This window comes from Camelus bactrianus, chromosome 5 (genome assembly GCF_048773025.1).
Source record: "Camelus bactrianus isolate YW-2024 breed Bactrian camel chromosome 5, ASM4877302v1, whole genome shotgun sequence".
NCBI classification, from domain to species: domain Eukaryota; kingdom Metazoa; phylum Chordata; class Mammalia; order Artiodactyla; family Camelidae; genus Camelus; species Camelus bactrianus.
In genome coordinates, this window is record NC_133543.1 from 47,869,089 (window position 1) to 47,879,375 (window position 10,287).

The 10,287-nt window shown below is 38.0% G+C and overlaps 1 protein-coding gene across 1 annotated transcript in view; it reads right to left on the reverse strand.

Annotated features, from left to right (window-relative positions):
* Positions 1-10,060, reverse strand: part of SLC38A11 (solute carrier family 38 member 11) — a 50,133-nt gene extending 40,073 nt beyond the window's left edge. The window contains exons 1-4 of the mRNA XM_074363220.1: positions 9,550-10,060; positions 8,939-9,056; positions 7,015-7,089; positions 899-1,033 (exon numbers count right to left, since the gene is read on the reverse strand). Of these exons, the coding sequence (XP_074219321.1) occupies positions 899-1,033; positions 7,015-7,089; positions 8,939-9,056; positions 9,550-9,588 (367 nt within the window). The 5' untranslated portion in view covers positions 9,589-10,060. The remainder of the gene's footprint in view (positions 1-898; positions 1,034-7,014; positions 7,090-8,938; positions 9,057-9,549) is intronic.
* Between the last annotated feature and the right edge of the window lie 227 nt (positions 10,061-10,287).

Consider the following 10,287-nt stretch of genomic DNA (forward strand, 5'->3'; position numbering starts at 1 on the left):
AGCCATCACATATTTCATCTTGAATATTTTGAAAGTAATCTGTTATCAATTCCCAAATATTGGCATAATCTTACTTTCAAGTATATATTATAATAACAATTATGTACAACTTTAAAAATAACTAGACAACAGATTATGGGATAATATCAACTTGTATTACAAAAAGATTTTCATTTTACAAATCGATTCTTTCAGAATCAATCTTTAAATAATAGTGAGTTTTGGTAGTCATTTAAAATGGAATTTGTTTTGTCATGAAATCTCAGTTTCTAAACACGGTTTTAGGAACACATGTATTGCTCAAAGTGAGGAACAACGATAGAAAATTGTGAAGGCTCCAAAATATCCCCTCAGTTAAAAAAAGTAAGATTTGGGGAAGATATATCCTTAGCCTTCTGTGTAGACAGAAGGAACCAGTGGTTTGAACAATAGCTTCTGCGTTACTAATTTTAAAATGAAGTCAATTTGGCCATTGGTGAATGTTAACATTTTACTTATTTAAGAAGTACTAGGTGCAAACTATAAATAGCCTGTTGACCTTGTACATCATGTCCACAGATCCTTAGGTTTTCGAAAAATATTTCAGCCCCAGAAGAAATCTATTATTTCTTTCATTCAGTGTAATACCAGCTCATTCTATTTTTCACCAAACTAGGGAATTACAACCATTAACTGAATGAAAATCACCCTCATTTTATTTCAATGAAATACGTAGAAAACCAACCAAAAGAACCAGAAAACAAGGGGAAAACGGCTAAAGATAAACACTTCACGTGGAAAATATTTCAACCGCTAGTATTCTTTAATGACTATTTAATGACTATTAAAACTATTCTATTCAGAAATGGCTGTGTGTTTATGCAAATAATTACAATATTCATTTTTGCATTCATCTTACCTATGAAAGGATACAAAAATTGTAGAACAGAGAGTAGGAGATATCCTGGAAAGCCAAAAGTTTTATTGACCAAAGACTGGTAAGTGTCTGTTCCAGAGAGGGCCCCTCCTTTTATCAATAAAACAAGGGAAAAGTCTGTGGCAAAAATAACCATTAAACAAATGTCAGATTATATTTAATATAAAGGTTTTCTTTTTATGTTTTGACTTAAAGAAAAAGAGAAACTTTAAAGAAGGATTTAATGCTACAGTAATTTAGCATGGAAAGGCTTACTTTCTTTTCATAAAACATTATGTTTCATGAAACTGTACTGTTTCCAGTTATATGTTTTCAACTGAGATGCAAAGATACGTAACATATCCATGCAATGAACTGGACAGAAGAGGGTATGAAGACCAGAGTTAAAGCTTCGGTTTCTCATTTTACTTTCCTAACCTAACCAGAGCAATGACTATTAACAAGACGTGGCTCAACTGTCCAAGCAATAGAAAGTAGTTATTAATCCAATATTTCACAGGCATTCAACGCTTAAAGACTGAAAATAAAAAATGCTGTAGGCATTCAGAAAAAAAAAAGATTTAAAAGAATCAAGTCGTGTGTTTATAACAAAGTACTACTAGTAACTTTATTTTATAGTTATTATGGTTAAGAGAGCACTCTAAGAATTGTTTTTTAATTTACATTTAGATGTTTAAGTTCCAGTTTTGGAGTTTAAGCTGAAGATACAAATATACAGATATTATATAATTAAAAGTTTATCTCTCTCTCTTTTTTCATTTAACTCGGTGTTTTTTGAACACCAACTGCTGTATTGGGTACACAGTTACTGCTTTTTATTTTTTCTCACTCACACTTCCAAAATTCACAGCTGAATTTTTGATCCTTTAAGTTATTTGGAAATGTATTTGAAGACAAAGAAGAAAAGACAAATTATGAGTCCCCCCTGCTTCACTGAAACTTCTTTCACCAAGTTCATCCATGAGCTCCCAGTTGATAAATCCAACTGATACCTCCTAAATCTCAATCATATTTGCTTTCAGGAGCATTTTTCCTCTTTACCATTCAATCCCTCTTTCTCAATCATCCTCCCTTGGCCTTTGTGACATCACTTCCTCTTGGATTTCCTCCTACATTTTGGGCCAATTATACTCAGTTTTTCTCCAGTTTCTTTAACTCTCTTCAAACCCTGGATTCTTGGACTTTTTCCTCATTTTTCAAGATATGCTACTGTGATCTTAGTCATGCCTGTGGTTTCAATTTTCATACAGATGTTAGTAACCCCCAAATTTGTATCTTCTGCCCAGATTCCTCCAAAACTCCAGATTTCTACATCTAGCTGTCTAATAAACATTTTACCTTGGAGATCTCATAGGCATCTTGATTTTAAATGTCCAACTTCTAATTTATATATTTGTTCAGGAACCTGCTTCTGTATCCATATTTCTCCAAACTGTGAATAATATCAACAGAAACCTGAGAATCGCCCTAGAGTTCTCATTATCCATCACCTTCGATATTCCTTTAGTCACCAAGTTCATTAACTACTGCATCATAAATTATTCAACTCTGTCTCCTCATTTCCAATCTCTAACCTGCTTAATCTTAGGGCTTAGGCCTTTATCACTTCTTACCTGGATTACTGCAAAAACTCCTAATAGTTCTCTCCACCAATCTGGCCCCCGATCAAGAAACTTGTGACATCTCCTCCCAAGAGTTTCTTGACATTCTCCCTCTATCAGATGAATCTGACCACAGCATTAATCTCACCTTGCCTTCTGCTTAAAATCCTCCTGGGGAATCCTCTGATGCCTCTGGATAAAAATCAACTCCTTTTCATATTTTTTTTCAGAAAAAAATCATTTATTTGCTGTGGGATCTTGGGTGAAGGACTTGACTTTCCTCAGTCTCACATGCAAAGTAAGGCAATAGCCCAGCCTTGAAGAGTCTGTGTGCAGGATGATGTTTAAATGCCCACCACTATGCCTGGCATGCTCTAGAGGCTAAAGGAATGAGAACTTGTGCTATTCTTGGTTATTATCTATAGGCTGCAAATGGTGGTGGAAAAAGCCTTGTATTTGAAGTCCGATGGTAATGGTAAAGCACTAGCAAATACTTCACAACAGTTTTTGTGCGTCAGGCCTTTTCCTAAATGCTTTATGTATATTAACTTGTTTAATCTTCACAACAACCCTAGGTAGGTGCTATTATGATGTCCCATTTAGGAAGAGTCCTGGCAGTCTAGCCCCAGAATCCATGCACTTAACCAAAACCTCAACTCTGCTGCCAGTAACTGCAGACTTTGGGCAAATCATTTTAACTTATTAAAGTCTCAATTTCCTCCTCCATAAAAATTAGAACATGAATACCTACTTCATGGAGTCAGGAGATAAAGTATAGTGGCTGCATTATGCTCAGCATTGAGCTAGTCCTCAGGAAATGGTAATGATTATCATTACATGGGAACCTTCATAAATGCCTCTGCAAACCTAACTTCGTCTCTTTCCACTTACGAACATCAGCCCTACACTTTGGCCAGACTGAATCACTTCTACAGTTCTCTTCTGCATTTCCACATTTCCATCTGCTTAGAGTACCCTTTCATCTTCTTTGCTCACTCACATTTTTCCATTAACAGTCAGCGAAGGTGTCTCTTTCTCCTCCAAATATGCCTGCACCCTTAAAGCTGGGTTAAATGCCAGTATCCCTATTGTGCACATATTTGTATTATGGTATTTTTCATGAAATATTATAATTATGTGGGTTTTTTTCCTGCCTCACATACTACAGTGTGAGCTTCATGCAGGCAGGAATAATGGTCTTCATTGCTATAATGGCAGCAGTGTCAGTGAATATTTGTTGAATGAATCTATGATCAGTATAGCAAGATGGCTAGACGTCTACATATCTGATTCAGATTTAACATGATAAATGACCTAATAAATATATTTTAAAATATTCTGCAAGCACAAATGGCATAGTAATTAATTCTATGTTCTTTGTTCAAAACTAAGAAAAGCTACACAGAAGAGCTGAGGAGTGCTTTGAAATACTTCAAACAGGTTTTCACCAGGTAGTGAAGTAAAAAAAATGTCAAGCAGGGGGACTGTCCATGGAACGTCAGTGTGAAGGCATATTCTACATGTGGGGAATGGAATAGTCCAGAACGGCTAAAACATAAATCCCACACATCGCAGTGTTGGTGACAGGGTGAAAGAAGTCAGATTAGTGGGGAGATGAGACAAAAAATGTAGACAGTGGCTGAAACATGCGAGAATTTAAATGCAATATATTTTTTTCTGTTGTCATTATAGGGTGTTGACATGTCTTGAGTGGGGGCGTAACAGAGACCATGCTGAAGTTTTACAAAGATAACTCCTGCAACAATATGGAGGACAGATCAGGAAGTAGACAGATGCTAAAGGCAGGAAAACTCAACAGCAACTTAATGGCCGAAGAAGAGAATCAATGAGGCCTTGAGTAACAGGAGCTAACCAGTTTCATAGATATTGTAAAGTTTTGGTGAAGAACTGTATGCTTGGGATGAGAATGCTTAACTTTATAAAAGTTCAAAATGTATTGCTTAAAGTTAACAACTTGGTAAGAATTTGGTTAATAATAAATGTTTTCATCTACTTGTTAAATATGAGCTATAAATAAATTTCTTTAAAAAGTTTTAAGAATCTCAAAATCAATCCCTGTAACATTTTGATCTCACTTTAAATATATTTTATGAAAATCTTAGATAATCTGTGAATGAATCTGTGTTATTTAAGAGGGAAATTTTCTTTTCCATCATTATGTATGCTTGGACAATAAAAATTATTTTACTCTAATCAACAAATATGAGAATCTTAAAGCAAATTAAAATAAAACTATTTGGTGTAAATATTTACAATTCTTCCTCGTTCCCCAACATTTCACAAACATGAAAACAGAACTTAGAAACACTACTTGTTGAACTGGACATATCTCATTTAAAAAGCCAAAGACTTTAGAAAGACAAAAGAATAATTGTAGAAACAAACCACTGTATAATTATAGCATCAATTTAAAGAACAATTCAGTATTATACCCCAATTTGTAGATTTTGCTCTTAAAAGCCTAATTTCGAAATAAAATAAAAAAAAAAGAAAAAAATGAATCATAGTCTACAATTTTTTTTTGCATCTGTGTGGTCATCCTTTATTCATCAAAATCATTTAAGGATTTTTATCTTGCAGCTTAATTAATAAGAGTAACTAACTTCCATGGATTAGTAATTTTGCAATATATGGCTTTGCAAAGAATTGCTCATAGTCATTGCTGTAGGTTTATGTATAGCATCAGCTGAAAAAGTTATTCATATTGTGATCTATGGATGTATAATGTGACTTGGCTTTAAGAAGCTATTCATTCTCCTCAAGTATTGATTGAATCCTTAGGTGGTATATATTTTAAAATTTTCTCTATCTAATGGTTTACAATGTGCATAAATGTTTACAATGCACTTAGATAAACCCTGGTTATTACACTTGGGGGGAAATGAATTATTTGTCAGTGCTGATTGACTGGGAAACAGGAAATTAAAAATGACAACAGCAAATCCTTGAATGAAATTTTTAGTGTAATAAATGCTCTCATGAATAAAATGCAATTCTTAAATACCAGCAACTCTGAATAAGCACTAAGTAATGGGTTCCATGTTACCAAGTTATGGGTCTTAAGCTACAAATTAAGAGCTGTAAAAACTAAAAGCAGCTCAGGTTTGGGGAGTCAGGGTGGTGAGAAGAATCAGGGAGGAAGGGAGCCAGGGTCTCTGCAGCTCTGACTTTGCTATCTACCACATGCTTTACTTTCTTTCTCAGCCTAAGGAAAAACAGCCAAATTACAGGCTGCATTTGGAAACCTGAGGTTTTGTGAGGGATGGTATCTTGGTCAGGGTCTTCAGAAGCAGAGCTGAGGCAGAGATTCTTAGGTGAGGGATTTGAGGGAGCACTCCCAGGAGAAGGGGAGTAAAGGGACAGGGCAGGGAGAGAGCTCAGCAGGGATGTGGTCTTGGGTGGAGACCAGCTGCAGCCTTGCCCAGCATGGTAGAGGCGCCCTGAGCTCCAAGTGCACCACACATTGGTTCCTCCTGGAGGCAGGGAAGCCAGCTTTGGGGCTTCTCCCAGTCAGTCTTTGACTGAAGGCTGTGGGGAAATGGTGGCTGGGGTTCATGACCCCACAGGAAGGTGATATCACTGAGGTCCAGGTCCCCACTCTGGAGAGGGAGACAGCAGAGGTGTTCTGCATTCCCTGGGGACAGACATCAAGGTGGTCCCACACAGCGGCCACCACTGCAGGGGCGTGTCTCTTTGTGATTGCTGTACACACATACGCACACACACACAGACACACATACACACACAGTGATTCTAAGGTAGAGGAAAGAACTTGCATTTGTCATGAGGTGAGCTGGTGGGATGACGGGGCAGGGGTGAGAACATCAGGAGGGGAGATGATTGGGAGTTGTAACGCCTGCACTTAAACGGTGGAGTGGCCAAATCTGGGTGTGAATGAACATGTTGCATGAAAAGTGAGAAGCAGAACAGAAGAAAGGATACCGAAGCACCTTACTGCTGCACTTGAAGACGGTGGTAGGCAGGGAGCCCGGGCAGACAAGGGCTGGGTGGGGAGGGAGTGGTGACCCAGGCTGGCTGAGCACCAGGGCTCTCGGTGCCCCCTGCACCAACAGAGCTGGAAAAGGTTGTTCATTAGTGTGCGTCTGCCCACGGTTTTTTCAGGAAAGGAGTCCCTGAAGTCTACATTTTGAGAGGAGAGTCTCAGCTTTAATCAATCTTTAAAATGACTCCCTCATCTACCACGTTCTGCATAAAGTGAAAAAGGCACATGAAAAGGATTTGGGTCTGGTAATATATAATGCTTTTCTAATCTGTTCAGAGGATTAGCAAGAAAAGAAAATCTCTTCAGACATAAATGTCTAAATTCTTTAGGATCCTTTGATGCACTTTTTAATTGGAAAATTCAGTTACAGGATGTGTGTGTGTGTGTGTGTGGGTGGGTGTAGGTGTGTGTGCATGTAAAACAATTCTTGCACAATTTAAGTTGCAGGAATAAGCAATTAAATAGTATTTTACCTGTGATATATGAAACCCAAAATAGAAGCAATATTCCCAGAGGAAAGCCAGCTTGGTTCATCGAATAAGGCAATCCTGCAAAAAACATAAAATACCCCACCTGTCACATTAATAAAATATACAGAAATACAGATATTTCCCCCCAATTCCTATACATAATAGGCTAAGTAAATTGGCACGCTTATATCACATAGTCACAAACAGTGCATAGGAATACTAAAGTTAAATGTTAGCATATTAATACCTATTTCAGAATAAAATGTTGTAAGTTAAGGACTTGTCAAGAGAGCAAGTTGATAAAATGGAAGAATAAGAATTAGAAAGCATCAGATGAATAACAGATGCCAGTTCACATGAGAAATGTTCACTTCAGGGTCAGGGGGACAAACAACCTAGAATCTGTGGAGGGTAATGACCCAGGGCTGTCCTTGCTCTCTTCACATGCTGGCTGGAAAAGCAGAGCTGGTAATGAGAGGGTAGAAGGGTTATGAGATATGAGGAAAGACCAACTCTGGGGTCAAAATGGGCAACCCTGTAGGAAAAGGAGAGGCAAAAATATATTTTATAAAGCTGATGGGGGTAAGTAACATTATTTCTTATGAAGTTCTCTGGAAATGGGCAATTTTAGATTAATGACAATATAATATTTAAAATAAAACATCTTTAAAATATTTCCATCCAGGATTTGTATTCTCTGAAAAATTCCCCCCGAAAAAATCTGCTGAGCCTAATTAAGAGGTACTTTTTAAAGTTGCTGACATGGATCAGCTTAAATTGTTCATATTAGGAATGAGCTCTAGAGTTCTGCCCAAACCTCCGTGGTACATAGAGGCAGAATTTCAAACAAGCCTTTGCCAGTACTTCCTACTACTTTGCCTCAGGTTCCTAAATTTTATCCACCATTTGAAAAACAAATTGTCTATATATGGAAAGTAAAATCAAGAAACACATCAACTTGTGAAAGTTAAGAAAAGTAATACTATTTAATTGCTTATTCTTGCAACTTAAATTGTGCAATAATTGTTTTATATGCACACACACCCACACCCACAGTCAACCCAGATGACTGTGACTAAAATGTCAAAACTTTATAGGAAAAAGTAATATTCTCAATGAATATTTATAGGGTTTTGTTTTGTCTCTGCTTTTTCTAAAATCGGATGTTTTCAAATAATAAAAAGAATAATAAGCACTAAAAAAACAACTGCCTTTATTATTATAATGCCATGCACTTAATTTTGTCAGAATTTTTCCCTTGCTTCAATTTGGGAAAATATGAGCTGCTCATTTCTTTCAATTCTGACTATTTGTGTCCTTTATTTAAAAAAAAAAAACATTTAACCAATTTCTATGTATTGATTACATGATATTTAAAATTAATGTATCATAGTAAGTTTGTACTTTAAAGTTTAACACTACATAAATGGGTAAGGAAATACTGCACAGATTTAATTTTTCACAAGATTGTTATGTTTTCACATTAAATTTTTGTACCTCCAATACTTCCAAATACCTGGAGGTTTTACACTTCTAGAAGGTCATACAGAGGTGATTCAAGCAATGGTGGTCACTCCAGGAAAAGGGGAAAAAAATAAATTAGGTAACATTATCAATTGATCATGAAGCCTATGGAAAAAAAAATCAGCATCTCCCATTGTCAGCTTCACCTTAATCTACCACATGTGGAGGATGCTCTGAAACGTGGAAAGAGTATGAATCACAACCCTCAGCAGAAAAGACTGATGTGTGCACATTGTTACATTGGAAGAAAGGAAAGACGTTTATGGGGAAAAAAATTACCGATTTTATAATTTAAGATTTTTTCCTTTAAAAATAATCTAAGAATACTACCAACACAATAAATGTTTTAAACTGAGACTTGTTACTTAAAAAAAAAAACAAAAACAAAAAACAAAAAACTTACCTATGATACCAGATCCTATAATAGAGTTGACAACATTAAAAACAGCAGCAGACTGACGACAAGTTTCCCCTCTGTGCTTATGTTCCGAAACGAGGGTTTCTCTGTCATCTAGATCGCTCTATATATAAAATGGCAATTAAATACATATTGACTAGCTCAAAAAATCATAAAATTGTAAGACAAATACGCAGTGTAAGAGACTAACACGAAATCAGTAGTAATAAGTAATCTCAATAATGATAAGAAAATAATGATGAGGATGATAATGAAGAGTAACAATAATATCTAGTAATTCAACAGAACTTTATAAATAAACGCCATCCTAAAGTGCCCTGATCACAAGCTGCGCCAAGTACTCGGACTGCTGCATGAAATCCTTGAGTACAGGATCTCTGAGGAACCAGTGATGTGATTTTGCGAAATTAAAGGGGTTATATGGAAAAACGCCCGCCAAGAAAAAGAAAAAAGTCATATCAAGGCAAAACTTTTTCTCCTGGAGAACCTTCCGTGGTGCTAAATCAAGACACCAAATGAAGACAGCTAAACTCTGTTGTAGGGTGAATGAAACTTGAAGGGACCTGCCTTCACAACCCGCCCGTCTCCAGCGTTACCTGCGGCGGGACGACCTGGCGCTGCCCCTGGTAGCCCATGTTTGCACCTGCGCCCTCGTAGGTGGAAGGTTCGCGGCCCCGGGTGCTGGACGCTGGCGGGAAAAGCCTCCTCCGCGACCTCCCAGGCCGGGGTCAGCGCGCGGCCGGAGAGTCGGGTTGAGAGGCTGCGCGGGCGCCCCCGCCCCCTCCTCCGCGGGCTGCGCGGGCTGCGCGGGCTGCGCGGGCTGCGCGGGCTGCCGCCGGAGCTCCCTTGGCTCGAGCAGCCCTCCGCAGTTTTTCTGGGGAGCTTGCGGAGCCACGGGCACCTTTCTCCTCAGGCGGAGATGCTACAGGGTGTGTCTGATCCGGCAGCCCTCTCTCCCCGCACCCCTGCCTGATTTTACCCTCCCTCCCAACCTCCAGCGGCAAAGTACGGTTTGTTCCGCCCACGCTGACCTGCCCAGATTGTACACAGAGTTAAGACGGACTCATTTAGTCCATCCCAAGTTAGCTGCTCCTTGGCTGGAGTCTGATGTCCAGGTAAGATCGCAGTAGCACCCCTGCTCCCACGGAGCGTCTCTATTACCACCTCCTCGTGCTCCTTACACCTCTTTTATGTCAGAGATAACAGATGAAAATGTAGAACTTTTAAATGGAAAATGAAAAACTTGTCTAGAGTTTTAGCAAACCTGATTACTAAGCATGCTTTGGTCAAATGTTTCCAGGTGACTTTTCAGAAAAGGAGATTTACACAAAGGA